This window comes from Euphorbia lathyris, chromosome 1, assembly GCF_963576675.1.
Source record: "Euphorbia lathyris chromosome 1, ddEupLath1.1, whole genome shotgun sequence".
Lineage (NCBI taxonomy): Eukaryota > Viridiplantae > Streptophyta > Magnoliopsida > Malpighiales > Euphorbiaceae > Euphorbia > Euphorbia lathyris.
The window spans coordinates 25,242,735-25,264,395 of record NC_088910.1 but is presented as its reverse complement, the minus strand read 5'-3'; the positions used below and the strand labels follow the sequence as shown (position 1 = coordinate 25,264,395).

Here is a 21,661-nt window from a genome sequence, read left to right as displayed (position 1 = left end):
TTCGTGTGGCGTGGTGTATCATCCTCGTCGTCCATATCTAGACAACGAGCAGACGACGGGATGGATTTCCCACCCCTAGTAGGCCGCTCCATCTAATAAAAAATTATACTGAAGTTAATCTTAAATGTAAATAAATATTACACTAAATTATAAATTGAACTAAATTAATTTAAATGTAAATAATATAAATATTTAAAAAAAAAAAAACCCAAAGGGCGTATGAACAGCACGCCCTAACCTTAGGTCGGGCGTTTGAACATCACGCCCGACCTAAGGTTAGGGCGTATGAACATCACGCCCGACCTTAGGTGCGGGCATGTGGCTATCACGCCCGCATCACTGGTCGGGCGTGATTGTCTCACGCCGGAACCACAGGTCGGACGTGATCTTCATTCCTCTAGTGAGTGGCGGATCCAGGATTTGAGGTTTGAGAGAGCTAAATTTTAGTTGTGTAATTTGCGGTAATTTTTTAAAGTTCAGCCCGTCAGTGCTGGGCAATTTTTTTTTAACCTCTAGCATGATAAAACTGCTTCATTTTGGCCAAAGTAAAATGCATAAAACTTATTTAATTTTCTATATGTTCAATGTTGATTTCCTAAACTAAGACACCTACATTTTCATCGTTTTAGTATATTGAATGCTAAAAAATTAAAAGTGTTAGGCCCAAAAAAAGTGGAGATATTTAATATTTTATAAATCCAACATTAATTACTTAAAAATTATAAATAATACAAAAAAAAGTTGAGGTTTAAAAGGTTAGAACTCATGACTTTTAACATTAAAACAAGCTCCTTAACCAACCCAACCACCTCAGCATATTGTTATAACTTTACAAACACGTATTAATATAATATAATTAGGGGGGCTATCAAAGAGCAAATTTTACTCAAGGGTTGAGCCGGCGGCCGGGGGGGCCGGAGCCTCCCGAGCCCTGGGCTGGATCCGCCCCTGCCTCTAGTATTACAAACAAAATCGATAATATATGAGTATCTTAGTTTGACATAACAAATAAAAAAATAAAACTAGATGTAAAGTATATATGTATATGATACTTATAATGTTGATTGAATAGGATCAGGGGCGGAGCCAGAGGGGGCTGAAAACCCCATGTTTGATTTTTTTTATAGTATTTAAACCTTTTTTACACAGTCTAGCTGTCTGGACGTTTAGATTCTGGTTCCGCCACTGAATAGGATCAATTGTGAAGAGGGTTAGGTCCACGAGGAACAAGTCGGCGAGAGACAGTATGCATAGAGTTGATATTATTGGTCTTGGAGTTGATAGCCTTTGTAATGGCTGAAAGGCTTGTGAGGAACATATGAGAATGAGAGTAGCTTTTGTCTGTTCCCTTCACAGTAACCTGCTGCTGCTTCTGGCTGTACGGCCTGCAACTACTTTCATCTAGAAGTACAACAAATACTATAACCAAAATAACTAACTTTTTAATTCCCATCTCTTTCTCTATAATGGAATGAGATTTTAGTGCAGAGAATTGTTTGTTTGTTGTATTAGGTTGATTCATTTCAACCTCATTTATAAAGAGCAGGGGATATCTGCCTGACTTTTTCTTGGTAGAAACAAAGATTATAGTACTATATATCTTTTGACTTTGGGAAAATGAAAATTGTTAATTGCAGTTGCAGGCACATCAAATCTTATTTATTATGAGTAATCACAAAAAAGGTTGACAATTGGAGGATGAGGCTCAAATAGCAAACCTCATCCTGTTCCTGAGTGGCATGCTCATTTTATTATTTTTATCTTTAAAACAAAGTCAACTATGTTCACACAACTTGTAGCTAGCTACTATACATTGCATTTCTCCTCAAATATGAATTCATGTTAATTAGTTTTATATTTCAGCCGGATGGAGCGTGTAAATAAGGGCAGCATATGTTGGTACTTGGATTGGGGGTTTTGTTGCTGACTTTGGAGTGTTTATTTTAGTCTCTTTCTGACTGTAAACAAGTTTTGGTGAAGCTGGATTCTAAATTTGTGTTGGGTTTCCTGACAAGTAATGTGAAAGTGCACCACACGGCTGATCTCCAGATACCAGGACCTTTGTAATCAAAATTGGAACATTCGGTTTTATTCCTAGTGTTGTTAAAGATGCATTGGTTTGTTAATATTTCGAATTCAACTGCTACCGAGTTTTAATCAAATTCATTATACATGTATAAGTAACATCAATAAAAGCTATGACATACTTTACATGAGTTTATTATAAAAAAAAGTCATTTATTATAACCGAACTTTAAAAATAATAGTTGTCATTTATTATGGCGTTGTTGTTGGTATATTTGCATATTTGCATATATGTTAGTGTTAAAAAAGAGAGAAAACTTAAAGGAGAAAGAAGGAGGTTAGTTTATAAAATTTGTATTTTGAAATTTCTACTTTTTAAACTATAGCTCAAACATAAAAACAACCACTAATTGGATTTTTATGGGTCGTGAGAGTATTTTCAATTGTAAACAACTCTAGAGTTATCAAAATTTAACTCATAATTCTAAAATATAATATATATATATATATATATATATATATATATATATATATTTAATGTTTTAATGTTAAAGAAACACCAAAAGTAACTAATATGGTCGGCACATTATTGTTTTATTGTTAAAATTACAATTTGTTATTAAAAAAAGGGCAAATTAAATGGAAAGATGTAACCAGTAGGAAGTTGGAAAAGAGGCATGGCTGATTTGAAAGGATCTTTCAAAAAATTCACACGGCGTTTGAGTTTTATTTTGGAAGTAGAACAGAACTGGTGACTTTTAAAGTCCACGTGGCATGTGGATTAAAAATAAAGAAATAGAAACTTTTTTGGATCCATATGACGTGTGGTGTCTGTTTTTCACACGAATTGTTATCTCTTCACTTTGGTGCATCGCTTCTTTGACCCGACTTCTCCCTGCTACATGTTTTCATATATTTTGTCAACTTAATACCCTCGCCAGTGTGCTTTATGCAAACATCTAAGATATCCATTTGGAGATAGGATCGATTCTGTTTTGAGTATTCGGTCCTAGCTAGTTTTTTTTTTCCTTTGTTTCTTGGGCTTTTGGCTTCCTTCTGTTAAAAAAAACAAATGAAATTTTAGAAAATGCATCGACCTATTGAAGTTTTTACATCTACACACCAACATTCACATGTCTAATAAACCTTGAAATCCATCATCAATCGACTGGCAGCTATATTTTATAGTAATTAATCTCCAACACACTTCGTACGTAAATGTCCCTTGAGTTTCAGCGTACACAACACAGGTCCATCCTGCCATATGTTTTTAATTCCACACAATAATGAGGTTGCTGGGACTCAAACTCTCAACCGTTTAGTCCAAACGGCTCTGATACCATGTCATGGAACCAATTGAATAGTTAAGGTCAAATTATATATTTTATATTAATCTCCAACCGAATTCAACTCCTTAATTTCAACTCCTTAATTTTTAAGTTCGGTGACTAGAGACAAATTTAGCAAACTTGATTGAAGTATGATTTGGAATCTTGAAGAGGCAGGAAAATGATGATAACTAAAACCAAAGTGCTGGTAACAACTAATTGGATCATTATGAGAAAAAGTTGAAATGATTGCAACTCTAAAATTAACTATAAGAATAGACCAATTATAAAAGTTCCACTCCACGTAATACTAATTAATTAATTACTAATAAATATATATATCAGCAAAGCAAAGCATGATTCGTCTAATTTGTTTTCATTAATTACAAGGCTACTGTTTCATCTACATTTGCATAGTTCATTACATTTTGTATTTATTTTCTTACTAACTGTTCACCACTGCATCAACATGTCAGAAAATTATTGTATTTTTTTTAATTGTTTTATACAGATAATTAGTAGGTCTGTATACATGCACGATTCATTTTTGGAGTTGACCTGCTATTATTAAAAATAATAATGTAGGAATCTCATAATTAAAAAGGAAGAGCTTTGTATGAAGATTAATCTGCTTGATTTAATTCAAAAATGTAGTTTACAATATGTAGTAATCAATTATACATTACATAGACTGCTGAATAAAGAAGAGAAAGAATTAATTATGAAGTGGATTAGGGCCGCCGGGAACAAGTTTATCCGGTACGCCGTATCTTGAGTTGCTGACATCTGATCTGCTTCTGCTTCTGCTTCTGCTTCTGGTGTGAGAGAGATGACGTGGAAATGGAAAAGAGGACTTGATTGTGTTTCTTATTTGATCTGATCTTTTCTGATTGACGGCAGAGGAGCTGATAATATGCCTGCTGCAAGTACAAGGATGGAATAAAATGATTGTCAGAAGAATTATAACAATTGAAAGGAAAGAACTTGCTGTCATGATTTGATTTGATTTCATTTCAGATTCAAAAACAAAGTGTTTTTTAGCAGTTTTAGTTGTTCTCAAGTCTATTTATAACCCATGAGTTGAGATGATGGAACTTAACTTCTCAGCCAATCATATTTTGGAGGATCTCAATATGCCTTGTTATCTCTAATCTCTATCTCTCTCCACTTAAACTTAAAAAAATCAAGAATAATTACTAAAACATGTGTTTGTTATTTATTTTTATTTTAGAAGGTGATAAAAGTAGAAATTTGTCCTAACATTTTAAAAGATATATCTTTAACATAAAAAAAAAAAATAGTAAAAATTAATCGCCTCTAACAAGGGGCGGAGCTGGCCCAAGGCTCGGGAGCTTCGGCCATCGATTCCACATTTGAAAAGTATTGATGCAGTATTTAATAGTCTCTTTAAATTTAATTTATATTACGGTTGTTGTAGAATAATTTCAATATTCTAAGATGGTTGAGTTGGTTAAGATGTGTGTTTTACTGCAAGAGGTTATGAATTCAAATCTGATCTTATAAGGTGGTTTCATCCCTCATCACCTCTCCATCTTCATTTACGAGATATTGTCTGGATTTAAAATTGCTCCATATTAAGGGGGTGTTTGGTTGCTTCTTTTCAGGCTTGTTTTGCCTTTTCACTTCAAAATGGAGAGTTTTAGATGTTTAGTTAGTGACCTCCTGTTTGCCTTTTACAATTGAAAAGCAGTATTAAGTGTTTGGTTAGTGATCTCATGTTTGTCTTTTACATCCGAAAAGCAGCCTTTTACAAAAGCAGAGAATCTCTGCTTTTTGGAAAAGTAGCTTTTTCCAACAGCAAACTGTAACAGTAACAGCAACAGCAACCCGTAAAGCAAACAGTAAATCGTAACAGTAAACAGCAACAACAAACAACAAAGCTCTAAAAATGTTGAGAACAAAATTTTATTGTTTCTTACATTAGAAATATACTTACACTTCCCACCAAAAAAAAAAAAAAACTAGAGGCAAATTTAGATCTATCCATAAGAAAATTAGGTGGGCAGATGTATAATAATGAGAATGTTTGAGGACAAATCTTGAAACGCGGGACATTAATTAGGACTTGCTGGCATTTTGATATTGATATTGATATGTACTACTTTTTCAGGAAAACGAAATTTACCCACCAAAAAAGCTATTCGTAGACTTGTGGCCCAATGAGTACCAATTTATGCAAGTTAAAGAGTTTAACCATAGTGTTTGCAGAGTCATATGTTACCGAATTAATGTGTAATTTTCATTAACCCTTGGCAAATTTAGAAAGAACACATATAATATAGTTGGATGAGATGAGAATAGGAATAGGAATAGGGTTGGGCATATAATTCCAGAGCCTACCAACTTGGTGGCGATATAAAACCAATTCACCAAAGCATCTACCCACATTTAGATTACCCTAGCCTACCCTAGCTAACTATGTCCCTTCCTAGTCTGTGTACTGTGCATCATCATATACGGTTGGTGCAAAAGAACAAATACATACACAGACACCACTTCTCAAAGCAATTTGTGCTGCAAACTCAAGGAATTTGTGATGCACCCCGAAAATTAGATACCCAAATCGTACAAATTGTTGTGTTGTACTGGGATTAGCTGAATCAGAAACAACTCGGAAGGTCAATGATTGAAAATATAAAAAATTACAGATTTTCTTTTAGTCTAGATGTGTCCCTCTCGTGTTAAATTCCTTAGAGGTTCTAGATAGAGTTTATATTTAGCGACGAAAACTTACATCAGTAATTTTAGTTTTTCTTTTCTTTGATGTTTGTTATGGTTGATCGTATGTTCAAAAAGTATCTATAGTACGATTCTGATAGTCTAAGCTTTGTAAACTCATGCTCCGCCCATGACCATCACCCATACAACCCCCATTTCAATCTTATTCATTAAGAAATTGAATGCCAACATTGAAAATAAAACTAAATAAATAAATGCTGATTCTCAAAATGCATATAAAAAATTTATTACTTTTAACTTGTTGATTCAAATAGAATACCTAAGACATGGGATAAAGAGAATAATACTGATTTCTACCGCAACCTTACGAACAAAAAAAAAACATTGACACAGTAGAGGCATTTTTATTAAACTATCCCTACAAACTCAAAAAAGTTGCATGAGTAAAATGTTCTGGTTGTGCTTTATATTTATGTAAGTGCCAAAGTCACTTCACGTCAAAAAAAATTGACACAACATGACACCAAAAATCAGTGTATAAAGAGAAAACCCCAAAGGTTTCTTCAATTGAAAATTTGAAATTAACATCTTAAACCATTTGTGGGATTCCAAATCTGAACACTAAAAGGGATAAAATAAGAAAAAAATGAAAAAATAATCAGTAAAAGATGATTTAAACGAAGATATGCATAGAAAATGGCCAACTTGGCCGAGTTACGGACCTACTAGGCGAGTCGAGCCTAAAAAGTTGTAGGCAGCATCCTGCTAACAATACAGCTCGGCCGACTGAGCCCCAACTCAGCCATGAACTCCTTGTGGTATTCTGTTGTTAGCTCCTGTTTTGAAAACAATACTCCCGGCATGAGGAATACACTTTACCAAATAATAATATCACAGGAAAAGAGGACATAGGTGCACTGCATGGCAAACACTGAGGCTGCCCAAACCAACTATAGAGTTGACATCCATTTACAGAAATCTGCCTCAATCTCCAACTTTTGACATGCCATTTTATTATTTTAAACTTCTAAACATTAAACCGGGTCTGTGGCATAACTATTCTATATTGAGCAAGTAAACTAGAAAATCGAATAATACAACATGAAGCATCCATAGAACACATCACTCCCTCTCACCATCTCATAAATTGTTTCTCGATTTCATAATCTTTTTCTACTCCTTGTCTTCAGTAGGAGTCTCTGCAGGTGCATCCGATGACGGCCCATCTCCAGCAGGCTTAACATCGTCCACTTCTCTTTTAACTTCTGCAGGTTCAGCAGGCTTAACATCATCTACTTCTCTTGTAACTTCTGCAGGTTCAGCAGCTTCCGCTTCATCAGTAACAGGCTTCTTGATAGTTCCAACCTTCACATACTTACTCATGAACTTGTACTCCCAATCCTGTAAGGCCTCCAATTCAAATGGTCCGAGACCTGAGATATCACCGGTCAAGTCTTTGTCTTCAAACGACATCTTTGCAAGAGCTCTGCTCGCATCCTTTCCCGCAAATAATGCATAAGGTCCGCCAGGTCCGTAAAACATTCTGCAGAAATTGAATCGCATGAATAACTATAAATTCTGGCTAAAACATCTGAAATGCATTGGTGGAAAAAGTTCAAGCGACCAAATTACTGATACACACACCTCAGCGGTAACTAATGCACTATTCAATATAGGATCCTCATAAAAATTGCAAACGTTACAATTGTTTCATAATGTTAAAGTGAAAAACAGAACACACAGCATCAATAAAGGTGAAGGTCAGCCAAAATCAAGGATGGATCATCTTGTACAATATAAATAAATGCACTGAATTGAGATTTAACACAGAATTTTAGAACTCCTAGCTAAGCCAGTCTAGAAGAAAAACTTGCAAGAGAAAAGCTGAAACATACATGATTCACAACTTCAACTATCTAATGCCACTTGCATAGTTAATACTCCGTATTCCCTCCATTTATACGTCTCTCTTAATGTAAACAAGGACAAAGTTCAGCAAAAAATTGTTAGAAGTGCATAGATAATACAAAAAGTCATGTAAAAGAAAAAATTGGTAAACCTTAGACTTGAAATTAAAAACAGAGAGAGTATTACAACAGGACTGTACGGACATAACAACTAAAAGCATCTATTTCAGTGCGACTCAATCCACTCTCAGAATTGCAAGCAAAATATAATTACATCTGTCTTGGAATCTCAAATTAAGATTGCAACTTTCAACAAGTGAAATCTATTTCAGATAAGGTGGTGCTTTCACGAGACTATTCAATGTTAAAGATATTTGAGCCTGCAGTTTCACAGATTACACAGCTACGGAACTACTAGGGCAATCCTCAAGGCATCAAACCCCCAATATATATATATATATATATATATAATTCTGCACTTAGAAGTTTGAGATTGATGTCAATCAGCAGCAAGCAATGTATCAAATGTTTAGAACTTCATAGCCAACCCAGAATTTTGATCATTAGCGGCAACCAATGAATCGGATTCACTCAACTTACTTTGCAGAAACTCCATAGTTCAACATCATAACACAGACTCTGTTCGCACGTATTAGGAATGTAGATATTACAACTAAAACATAAGATCACAATCACCTCAACAAGCACAAGAGTCAAAGTTGAGGATGACAACACTTAAACCTCAGATTGTCCATAAAAGCTATGGATGAAAACTAAGAGAATGATGAACTCCTCAATATTTGGACTGAATTTTTTTTTTTTTTTTTTTTTGCAACAGTGGTATTTAAAAGAATCTGCACTTTTCCGATCCACAAAAAAGTAGCATATTTTATCCAGACAACAAAGTAAAAGTTAAAAAGGAAGGTCAACAACATCAATAAACAAAGAATCTTTTCCCCAAAAATAAAGTTAATTTCAAATCCATCTATCATCTGATAAAAAGTAATCCCTAATCTGCAAAATCCACTAACTAATTTCAACAAATTCGAGATAAACCCCGACGACAACCAGAAAATTGGAAAATCAAAGAAATTAAATCGAAAAAATCAAATCCAAAACGTAGGATTTAGATATTATACCTGCTCTGGGAAACGTCATAGATCTGACCCTTAATAGCCATGAGCAAAGGTTTCTTAGGATCATTACCATCATATTGCTTGAGTTCTTCTTCAGTGACCTCACCGAGCTGAACAGGAGGAGGCAGAGGCTGCATCTGCTCCTCAACGCTTCTAGGCCTCGGGCGATTATTAGATGATCCAAATAGCTCAGATATGATGTAGTAAGCAGACAAAGCAAAAGCTAGAACTGTAAAGAAGGACGCCGGAGATAAACCTGTGTAGACGGTGATAGCATCCTTCAAAGACTCCCATAGCTCCAAAGCCATTTTTGGGGGTCTAGGTGTTGAGTTGCAGAGTTGCGAAAGAGAGGAGAAAAAAGATTAGTTGAGTCCACTCCAACAAGTTTGGTCTAAAATCTGTAACAGCGGATCACCGTTCTCGACCTCTTTAAAATAAATAAACTCGCTTTTCTTTTCTTTATTAATTAATTGGCATAATATCATTTGGATCCCTAAACTAAGGCATCAAAGTCAATCTTGAACTACCAAAATCATCGATTAGATTCTTGAACTAACAAAAAGATCATCAATTGAGTCTTTATTCTAAACAAAAATCTTCAATTGAGACTTCATCGAAAATCATTTTGTTGAACAATTTTAGACTTTCTTTCTTAAACCCATTTTGAACCAACATATACATTATTACAGTCTATGTTAAATAACCATAATTTTTTATTTTAGGATATGATCAGGATTCAATTAATAATTTTTGCTTAATTCAAAAATTTAATTAACGATTTTAATAGTTTAGGAGCTAATTTTTAATTTAAGAACCAAATAGGTATAATGCCTAATTTAGTAGTAGTAAAAAGTTTCCTTCCGACGCCTCAGATTCCCCGTCGTACTAGATGGGGAGATACCGTTTACCTTATTCATTGTTGTCTTGTTCTTCAATCGTTATTGGACTAAATTGCCCTTTGTATCTAAAATATTAATTTGACTCTAATTGTGTGATCAATAATTCATGAATTACATACAAAATTCGGTGTTTTATACACTTCTTTAAGATTTTTTAATTTGTGCAGTTTATATAAACTATTTTAAAAAAATAACTATTTGAATCAACTAAAAAAACTAATTTATTACACAATTAAATATACTACAGGTGATTTAATGAAGTATCTCTCCTCAATCGTAACGGTCGAGCCACCAGTTAAAAGAGACTTCAATATTATATATATTTACATCCGAGTCTGGGTCCGAGTCTGGTATCTTGATTTATAGAATCATAGTTGTAGCAGTTACGACTATTTCAGGTTGACAGCAAACTCATACCATTAATTAGATGTCATGTGACCTCAATATCGATTTAGGGCTCACAATTAAATTGTTCTATAAATAAAATGTGTTCAATTTATTCCTCATCGGCCTCCTTAATCCTTTTTATATCTTATTTCCGGCACTTAAGGTCTCAATGAGCTCAATTCAGATTGTACTACATCAAATTGGTGTGGTGAGCGTAGATCAGATCGATCAACGTCATGACTCGGTTAAGCAGTCTTGGGATCACTATACCATCTGATATACATTCGACATCCAACTAATCAACAAGGAACAAAGTCGGATGCAAATGACAACCACTCAAACCTCTACAGATAACTCCAGAGTTCAGCCTGCGCATGGAGGCCTAGTTAGGCTCATTAGATCTGGAGTAGAGAAAGTCCATGGATGAAATCACAACACATCTTTTCTGCAACGTGGCTTCGTCCATGAATAGATGAATATTCTCAATGTCAAATAGATAACGAAGATAGAACCGTTTGGAAGGAACTGAAAGAGGCAAAGGAAGCCAACAAACGTCCTAATAGAAAGGACTCGATTGTTTGCTCTAATTGACACCATACCATTCGAAACTACTCACACAAGAGGAGACATGTTGGAATCGAAGTGGACCTTTAGAGTCCACATAAGCAAGGAGTACGTCTACGTGTTTCAACGGAGTTGTCCCAAGATTCCCAATAAGAAGGAACCAAGGGTATATCTAAAAGAAGAGAGCATTACCCTTATTATCGGAGATGTACATCATCATTCTAAAACACTACCTAGAGATCATCACAGAGGAAGATTCGAGTAATTGTACTCCCCTTCTCCCATAAGGTCGCCTCAAAGACGTCATCCAGATTACTCCGACGAATCAGGATCTAATGAAGCTTGTCAGGGAGCTCAGCCGAATCTTACCACCGAAACCAAGACGAAGGGTGACAAAAAGCTTCGAGGCCAAGATTAGGGATGTAAATGGGGCGGGGATTACCCGTCCCCGATGGGGCCCCGTCCCGTTTTATTATGAGGCGGGGACGGGGACTAATATGTGCCCCGTTAGCGGGGATGGGAAAGGGTATCCCCGTCCCGCGGGGATCCCAAACCCGTCCCGTATTGTGCCCTGCAGGGATTCCCGATGGATTACCCATTTAATCCCCGATAACATATTATTAATCATAGAAAATAAAAAATACGTATAGAAAAATTTGAACCTATGATTAATCCGATTCAAATGCTTTACCTCTGTTTCACTCTATGTTTTTTTTTTTTTTTTTGTGAACCCTGAATTCAAAAGACAAAAGAAACAAAGTAAACAACAAAAGTAAGGGTACAGCAAAGTGAAGAAAAAACAAAAAAGAAAACAAGCAGGAAACAACCTACACTAACAAGGAGTACTAAGTAATGTCTCCTGGAGAATCTAATTTTAGCAGGTCTTCAAGTCCTGCACTTGATTCTTGAAGAGTTGTAATTCCTAACGGGAAATTATGTGCCTGAGAAGCTAAAAAATCAGCACATCGGTTCTGATCACGATGAATATGGATTATTATGATTGATTCAAAAGAGTTCATCTTGGCCTGAATACTCCGAATTAAAGAGCGTGTGTCAAATCCGACCCAAATTAAGATCAGATAAGACGGTGAGACGTTACCACTGACTTATTATATAAACCAGTAGCAGTATCTCTCAAATAAGGAGAAAAATCAAAGCAAAAACCAAATTCTGATTTAAAGCTAAAATGACCAACATATGTCGTTTCCAGCATAACTTTTTCATACGGAGTCTGATTAAGGCGATTCAAAAACCCCTGGAAACGTAAGATAATAATAAAGAACTTTCATTTAGGACTCCATGACAGATTCGGCCTATATCTGGTCGAAAAATGCATCACAAGATTCAGGTATGAATCTGATTTTCCAGCAGCACCTATATAGACAATTCTTTATTTACACCTAAACTCATCGAATTAACTCCAAATTTTTCCTATAACACCAAATAAAAATCACATACCCAATAATTATAATATATACTAATATCAATATATCAATTCTAGAAATTTAGACACAGACGTGACAATTCTCCCCACCTTAAGAAATTTCGTCCACGAAATTGTACTTACTCGTCTAGGTGAATAAATGGGGATATTATTGTCTCATATCCTCCTCTCTTACCCAGGTTGCTTCCTCACGAGAGTGTCTGTGCCACATGACTTTAACAAGTGGTATGGTTTTGTTCCTGAGGACTTTCTGTTCTCTAGCTAGAATAGCTACTGGTTCCTCTTTATAGGATAAGTCTTCAGACAATTCAATTGGCTGCTCTTGAATGATGTGATTTGGATCACTCCTATACCTCCGTAGCATTGAAACATGAAATACATCGTGTATATTGGAGAGATTCTAAGGCAATTGTAATCGATATGCAACTGGCCCAACTCTTTCCACAACTTCATATGGACCAATGAATCTAGGACTCAACTTCCCTTTCTTGCCAAATCGAAGCAAACCCTTCCACGGTGATACTTTCAGAAATACTCTATCTCCCACATCATATTCAATTGGTCTTCGTTTCAGATCTGCATAGCTATTTTGTCTGTCTTGTGCTTCTTTTAACTTATGTCGTATGATTTGCACCTTTTATGTTGTCAACTGCACTATCTCAGGCCCTAATAACTATCTCTTGCCTACTTCAGACCAACATAATGGAGTTCTACATCTTCTTCCGTATAAGGCTTCATAAGGTGCCATATCAATACTAGATTAATAACTATTATTATATGCAAACTCCATTAAAGGCAAATGTACATCCCAACTACTTTGAAAATTCAAAATGCTAGCTCTCAACATATCTTCCAATGTTTGAATGGTACGCTCACTCTGACCGTCAGTCTGTGGATGGAAAGCTGTACTGAAATTCAATCTTGTGCCTAATGCATCCTAGAAACTAGGCCAAAACCTTGATGTAAAGCGAGGATCCCTGTCAGAAACAATAGAAACCGGTATATCATGAAGTCTAACAATCTCCTTGATATACAACTGTGCCAGCTTTTCTAAAGAAAAAGTCACTTTCACCGGAAGAAAGTGGGATGATTTTGTTAATCTATCCACAATTACCCATATAGAATCATTACCATGTTGTGTACGAGGTAAACCACTGACAAAATCCATTGTAATATGTTCCCACTTCCATTCAAGAATAGGAAGTGGTTGTAAAGTACCAGCAGGTCGTTGATGTTCTCCTTTGACTTGTTGGCAACTTAAACATCTACCCACATATTCAGCTATCTCCCTTTTCATTCCTTTCCACCAGAAATGCTCTCGAAGATTTCTGTACATTTTAGTACTCCCAGGGTGCATTGCATATGATGAATCATGAGCTTCTTCTAATATCTCATTCTTGATATCAGTAACATTTGGAACACACATTTTGTCTCCAAACATTAACATGCCATCTATTACTTTATATTCAATCTTCTTCCCCTCTATAACGTCTTTTCTGATTTGCTCCAAAAATTCATCTTGATTTTGAGCTTCTTTAATTCTGTCTCAAAGAATCGGTCTCACCTTCAGCATTGCACATAATACTGTTGGTCCCGTGTGATTAGTTCCAAGGGGGGCGGGTTAGGAACTAATGTAACTTTTTTGCTAAATTAATCTTGTTGACTTGATAATTTTGGTGAGTTTATTACCTCAGCTTTGGTTAGCTTGGCCAATCTTAATGTAAGACAGCTTTAGTCAGATGCTGACTAAGACTGTTTCACTTGAGAGTTGGGAATTGACACTTTTGTGGTCAGCTTCTAACTCAGCACTCTAATTTACTTAGTGTTAGCTTTAAACAGTTTATATGCTGAGTAAATATAACAAACAACACATGCACACACACACACACACACACATATATATATATTTAAGAGAGTTAGAAATTACTCAGTATCACTTATCCTGGTTCGGCCTCTCTGCCTACGTCCAGTCCCCAGACTCGTCCGTGCTTTTAGAATCCAATACTGAGCTCTTTAAAGGTAGAGCACAAACCGGTTACAAGGCAGTTGAATATGCAAGAGTACCTTCCTCTATTCGTCTACTCAAGTCCTACTAAGTGCCACAACCCAGCACCTAGATTTCTCTACCACTGAGTATTTACAACCAAATACTCAGCACAACACTCTCAATTCACAATTGATACAATTTGCTCTTTTTCAGCTAAAGAACAGTTTAGATGATTACAAAATAATCAATCTAGCATTTACACAGGAATAGAAAGTTGGTGTAAGATTTCTTTCTTGTTTTTGAGTGCTTTGAGCTTGGATTTTTCTCTCTTGTATATTCTGTAATTCGACAATGATCCAAGAGGATTGCTTGTCCTTTTATAGTTGAACTTTGAGGATCAAATGATTTGAATTTGATTTGTCCGTTGAATCCAAAACGGCTCTTTTGGGGGACAACCTTCTGGTCAGCTTCAGATGTGCAGACCAATCTTGTTTTCTGATTTCTTCAGATGTCAGGCTTGTCTTCTTCCTACAGGCTTTGTCTTCTTGCGGCATTTTGTCTTATAGCAACGAATAGTTGACCCATGCATCTCGGAATTTGGCTTTTGCGTAATTCCAAGGCTTCAATTATTGGTGCAGACAGTTGTCGGATTTGTCTTTTAGCTAACGGATCATTCATGCTGTCCTGAAGATCACTCAGCTTCACTTCGATAGTCATTGTCTTTGATTGTCACCAAATCTCATACTGAGTTCTTTTTCACTCAGCTTCCGTGGTCAGCTTTGTTCTGCAAGATCAAGTTCTGAAGCAGACTTCTTTTATGCTGAGCTTTGTTCCACTCATCTTCTTTGATCAGCTTCATTCTTAAGTTGTTGTTTTGAAGATGACTTATCTTCTCTTGTGTTGAGTCGCTCTTCACTCAGCTTGCGTTGTGTTCTCATGCTGACTTTGACCTGTCTTAATTTTTATTTCCTTTTGCATTTATATTTATACTCAATATTGAACAAACGGATTAGTACAATTAAATCAAAGCACTTAAATTTAATTGTCTCTTAATCATGGATTAAACTTAAATGATTTTGTCAAATCAAAATCTTGTGGAAAGGTGTTTCAACAAACTCCCCCATTTTGATGTTGGCAAAATTTTTAATTTATGGAACTCAGAATTGAAATTCCTCATGATTGAATTACATTTTATTCTTCTGAAATTACTCCCCCGTAAGGGTTGCATATATTGTTTTAACTTAACTCTAAACCTTCTAAGATTTAATTGAGTAATTAGGGAAGACATGTTTATACTGACTTAGTTCAATCCTAGAAGATCTAATTCAGATGAACCTAGGTCAATTTTCAGAAGAGTTTAGTGAATAGTTTTGGTATCAGAGTTTATGTGCGGATGTATCAGAGGTAATGTGTCCTGAGTATATTTTTAATTTAAATTTATTTGTTTGTTCAATTTTAGACAGATCAGCATATAGTATAATAATAAGCATCACTTATGGAAAACAATGTGGATGAAAAATATGCTTAATATAAATGGTCAGCATACAAAAAATGCATAAGTTAATTTCTTAAAACTAAGCTTGAGCTACCCCTTTGCCTTTGTCTTTCCTCTTTTGCTTACTGCCAGAAGTTTCTCGTGCCTTTGGCTGAGTTCCATCAGCTTGTGCTTTCTCCCCCATTTTGCCACCATCAGGCGGAGGAGGGATGAAGGTATCATTGAGAGCAGCACGAGTTAGCTTGACCGAATATGCCTTGAGACGTTTCATGCTTTCAAATAACCCATCAAGCACTGGGACTCCATCGTCCAGAACTGTACCAGGGACGTGAATAGATGCGCTGATCATGCTGATCATGTATTCCTGTGACTTAGTTAGCCAAGATATTGCGTCAGTTAGCTGGGCATAAGATTGATGGTACATTCGAAGTACAGCCTTGTCGTAGATATCACGCTGAGCGTTTGTGTGACGCACATGTCTAAATAGGCTCTGAGTAGTCTGGAGGATAGTATTGGTTTTCACCAAGTCAGTTTCCATTTCCTCTTTACTCAGGTTTAGAAGACGGACAGCTTCACTAATTTCATCCATCGAACATTGGGAAGTTGAGGAGAGAAGTTCACGAGTGCCAGTCAGCTCAGAAGTTAACTGGGTAAAATAGTGACTTAACTCGGTAGAGGTAGCATAGCCCATGTTGACTGTAGGTAAAGCATTGATATGTCCCTGAAGTGAATTCATATGATTCACCATCATCAATATTAGCTCAGTCAGCTTGACAAATGATTCTTGCTTGGGTTGCTGTGTTTGGACTGAGGTCATGACACTTACTAATTATTTGAGATTCTTGATCTCATTGAGAAGTTGAGTGACAGACGAGAATTCTTGTGATTCAGCATTCGCAGACCCAGCAGCATCGGCATGAGAAGTGTTTAAATCCTGGAGAAGATGTTGAGCCGAGTCAATGATGCGACGTCCAGACTCAGTAGCATGAAGATAGGCAAATTGTGCCTCAGGATTTAGCTCAGTTGTCGGGATTCTAGTAGCATCTGATTGAGGAGGTGTTTGGTGCTAGCCTTGAGTAGAAGTGCCAGTATGGTCAGCAGTTGGACTTTGATTAGCAGCAGGAACTGATTGCTCAATATTCTGCGAAATAGGATGGGAAGGAGGTGGATCTACAGAGGTATTTACCTGCTCAACATAGACATGAGTTGGTGCAGGAAGAGGCACCCCAGGTTGAGCAGGATTTTCCTTAGCTTGCTTGTCTCCTTGAGCAGCTAGGAGTTCGAGCTCTTGCTCGGCTTGGTTTGGATTTTTTGGAGTCTTGGCATGTTGCTCAGTATGAGTAATAGAGGCTTGTTTTTCCTGTGTAGAGGGCTCAGGATGCGTTGAGAAGAACTTAAATTAAGTATCCGTGAGGTCAGTGATTTGATCCCTCAGAGGCGAATCATCTAGGAGGTCAATGACTGGAGACTTGTAGGCCTTATTCTTAAGCCTTTTCAACTTTTTGGTCTTTGAGGGAGAAGGGTCAGCAGAATGGAATCAAGAGATGATTCTACCCCGAGATCAGTGTTGAGGCCTTCTATCACCATTTCTTGCTCTGTGAGCTCAGCATCAACTGTTTTACTCTGTACTGCTGGACTTTCAACTTGCTCAATATTCTCTGTTTGTTCTTGCTCAGCATGAGCTTTTTGATGTTGCTCAACATCCTCATCATTATCATGCTGACCTTCATTGTTGCTGAGTTCTTCTGCTTCTTGATCAGCAGGAATTTGCTCAAGGTCAATCTCTTGGATTGTGATGAAGTGGGAATCATCAGGAACTGCAAAGCCAAGAGGGACAGCATCAACTGGACTCAGATCAGAAGTTCTCTTTTTCTTCTTCAGAGGGGTTTCCTCGCTTTCCAGTTCATCAGGCTCATCTTGCCTCTTTATTTTCTCTATTGACTTACCCTGCTCAGTATCAACTTTCTTTCCCTTAGAGACAATCCGGAGTTTCTTCGGAACAACGTCAACATCTTTTGAGTTGGTTTGGATTGCTTTGCGTTTCTTCTCTCGCTTGGTTTGGTCAGCAGGTTCAGTTATAGCGATGTTTTCTTCCTGAGGTTGCTCATCATCAACTTCCTCCTGAGCTTCCTTGATGACCCCTTTTCCCTTCTTGGGCTTGATAGGTTGGCCATATACTAACCCGAACAATAATGCAGCCGTGATTTCAGTTCCCCAAGTTTCTGTTTCATTAATCAAGTCGATCTGATGATCTTCGAGGATTCTGGTTATAAGTGAACCCATCCTCAGTTTGATAGTACTCCGTTGAAGTGCTCCTACCAGAAATACGGGCATATTGAGAGGGCTGTAGATTAGCATATGCCAAATGAAGCACTGCTCGAAGTTTGAAGCTGATGATGCTGAGTTGATTTTTGGGAAGATAAAGTTAGTTAGGAGATAGTGAGCCATCTTTTGATTTTGACCTATGCATGTACTGGGTATTTCTCCTTTGTGTTTCGCTGGTTTGCAGAATGTTGCAACGTGGTCAAGCTTTTCTTTAGTAGTTCTGAATTCCGTGCCGGTGTTTGGCAGATTTAGTAAGGTTGCGAGATAGGATGGGGTAGTCGTCAGCTTCTTACCTTTAACGTGGGTTACCAGATGGTCAACATCATTTCCATCAACACAGAGGTTGGAGTAAAATTCCCGTACTAACCTAGGGTAGGTTCTACCAGCAAGTGAAAAGAGTCCAACCCATTCATTTTTCTCAATCCATTCACAGAACGGTTGCTCATCCGTTATGAAGCTTGGAGAGAACCATCGACATCGAAGAACCTCGTGATTCTTTACGCTTGGATATACTTTAACAAAGAATTTTTCATTGGGCTGATTGTCCTTCGTTTTCTTCTTCTTCTTTGAAGAGGTTGCGAGGTCAGTTTTAGGGTTCTTGTTTTGGGTTTGGTCATGCTGACCTTGATGAGGAGGAGACTTAGGGTTTTCATCGATGTGGTCGTCGTTGTAACCACCACCGGAGAGATTTTGAGAATCCGTCATGATTGCGAATTCTTTGAGAGGATTTTGGGTTTTTGAGAGAGAGAGATTTGAATGCCAAGAATTTTGAATGTAAAGAGTACTAAGTGGGAATTCTTCCACTATTTATAGAGGTGCGAATTGATCCTGTTCGTTGAACTAGCCGTTTTACCTCGAGATGATCAACCGACAGAGATTCTGGCATTTATGACACATTCGGCGCATGGGTTTTTCTAATTATTGCTTACGTTATCCTAGGTGGCTATTAATACTTGTGCTAGCATTTAATGTTTCAAATGGATTTTACTCAGCATTAAGAATATCAAACGTTTGAGATTCTGAGTAGTCAGTTTTACGTAGGATAGTTGTTTGTGGGACTAGTAACTTAGCTTAGGATAATCACTCAGCATGTATGTCTACTCAACATAGGGTGATTTCATGTCATTTTTAACTCAGCATGCAACTGTTACTAATTTATCACAAATTACTCAGCATGGTAATCACTCAACATTCAATTAAGCACATAGAATTATTGAAGAGGATTAGACATACTGATAGCTTCCCTTAATATGTTAAATTGCTCACGAGCCAAGGGCTTCGTAAAGATATCCGCAAACTGTTCATTTGTTGATACGTAGGTCAGCTTGATCTCACCCTTGAGTACATGATCTCTGATGAAGTGATGTCTTATGCTGACATGCTTCATCCTGCTGTGTTGGATTGGATTTTTAGATAAGTCAATGGCACTCTTGTTGTCACATTTGACCTCTATTGTTTCTGTTTTGACACCATAATCCTCAAGTTGTTGCTTAATCCATAGGACTTGGGCCACACAGCTTCCATCAGCAACGTACTCAGCTTCAGTTGTTGACAAGGCTACTGATGACTGCTTCTTACTAAACCACGAAACCAGACAGCTTCCTAGGAATTGACATCCTCCTGAAGTGCTTTTTCATTCTAGATTATCTCGTCCATAGTCAGCATCAGTATATCCAATCAGTGTGAAGTCACTTGTATTTGGATACCATAAACCTGCATTAACTGAGCTCTGCAAATATCTGAAATTTTTTTTTACAGCTATTAAGTGAGATTCCCTGGGGTCAGCTTGATATCTTGCGCAATAACATACTGAGTACTGAATGTCAGGTCTACTGGCAGTAAGATAAAGTAGAGAGCCTATCATACCTTGATATAACCTGATGTCTACAGACTTACCTTTCTCGTCAGCACAAAGGACAGTGTCAGTACCCATTGGGGTTGATATGGGTTTGCATTCTTCCATATCAAACTTCTTTAGCATTTCTTTGGCGTACTTAGACTGACTAATGAAGATGTCATTCTTACCTTACTTGATTTGGAGTCCAAGGAAGAAGTTGAGTTCGCCCATCATAGACATTTCGAACTCAGTTTTCATCTGTTTACTAAACTCTTTGCACATAGAATCGTCAGTAGCACCAAAAATTATGTCATCTACGTAAATTTGTGCAAGTAGGGTATTTTTACCCTTTTTCTTAATGAACAAGGTTGTGTCAGCTTTGCCTCTGACATAATTCCTGATCAGCAGGAAGTTGGTCAACCTCTCATACCAAGCTCTTGGAGCTTGCTTTGGCCCATATAGGGCCTTTTTGAGTTTATAAACATGGTTTGGAAATTTTGGATCTTCAAATCCTGGAGGCTGACTAACATATACCTCTTCGTTTATAAAGCCATTAAGAAATGCACTCTTAACATCCATTTGATATAATTTAAAATTCATAAAACTAGCATAGGCACACAGTATACGTATAGATTCTAACCTAGCAACAGGTGCAAAGGTTTCACCGTAGTCAATGCCCTCTTGCTGACTATAGCCTTGGGCTACCAGTCGGGCTTTATTTCTGACTACGTTGCCTTGCTCATCTAATTTATTTCTAAAGACCCACTTAGTTCCTATGGTCTTTTGATTCCTAGGTTTAGGTACTAAATCCCATACCTCATTCCTTGTGAATTGATCAAGCTCTTCTTGCATGGCGTTGATCCAATATTCATCGTGCTCAGCATCAGCGAAATTCTTTGGCTCATGTATTGAGACGAAGGCAACATTGCTGAGATACTTCCTAAGCTGATCTCTGGTCATCAGCTTATTGTCAGCAGCATCAAGAATGGACTTCTCCGAATGTCCTCTTGGGATTTTTATTTCTTTGGGTAAAGTTGAGTTGTTTGGAACAGGTGTTTCTACAATCTCTGCAGGAATAGATTGGTCAGCAAAGGTTATTTCAATTTCTTGCTTACCTTTGGTCAGCCCTTGTATTGATGACTCAGAGGCTCCATTTTGATCAGCGGAAGCTGAGCTTGATTCATCGTCATCGAGCTGAGTTGACTTTCCTGCAGGGTCAGCTTCATCGAACTCAATATGGACAGACTCTTCTACAACCTAAGTTCATTTATTATACACCCTATATGCTTTGCTGTTAGTTGAGTACCCTAAAAAGATCGCTTCGTCAGCTTTAGCATCAAATTTTGCAAGATTATCTTTTGTGTTAAGTATAAAACATTTACACCCAAAGGCACGAAAGTAGCCAATGTTGGGCTTTCATCCTTTCCAAAGTTCATATGGGGTTTTCTTAAGAATAGGTCTAACTAAAGCCCTATTGAGAATGTAGCATGCTGTGTGGACAACTTCACCCTAGAAATACTTTTGAAGCTTATTTTCACTCAGCATTGTCCTAGCTATTTCGACAATTGTTATGTTCTTCCTTTCAACAACCCCATTTTGTTGAGGTGTTCTAGGAGCAGAGAAATTG

At 37.0% G+C, this 21,661-nt stretch overlaps 1 protein-coding gene across 1 annotated transcript; it reads right to left on the bottom strand.

Moving 5' to 3' along the window:
* Positions 1-7,037: 7,037 nt before the first annotated feature.
* LOC136225749 (membrane steroid-binding protein 2-like) lies at positions 7,038-9,512 on the bottom strand. Its single transcript, XM_066013859.1, has 2 exons — positions 9,100-9,512; positions 7,038-7,596 (listed from the first exon to the last, which is right to left on the bottom strand). The coding sequence occupies exons 1-2, from the start codon at positions 9,402-9,404 to the stop codon at positions 7,227-7,229; spliced, it is 675 nt and encodes a 224-aa protein (XP_065869931.1). The 5' UTR covers positions 9,405-9,512; the 3' UTR covers positions 7,038-7,226.
* Between the last annotated feature and the right edge of the window lie 12,149 nt (positions 9,513-21,661).

Bases quoted from the DNA above. Each gene is read 5' to 3' on its own strand.
- LOC136225749 (XM_066013859.1), bottom strand. From the start codon at position 9,404: ATGGCTTTGGAGCTATGGGAGTCTTTGAAGGATGCTATCACCGTCTAC. The intron at 7,597-9,099 runs GTATAATATCTA...CAATTTCTGCAG, and splicing joins TATGACGTTTCCCAGAGCAG to AATGTTTTACGGACCTGGCG.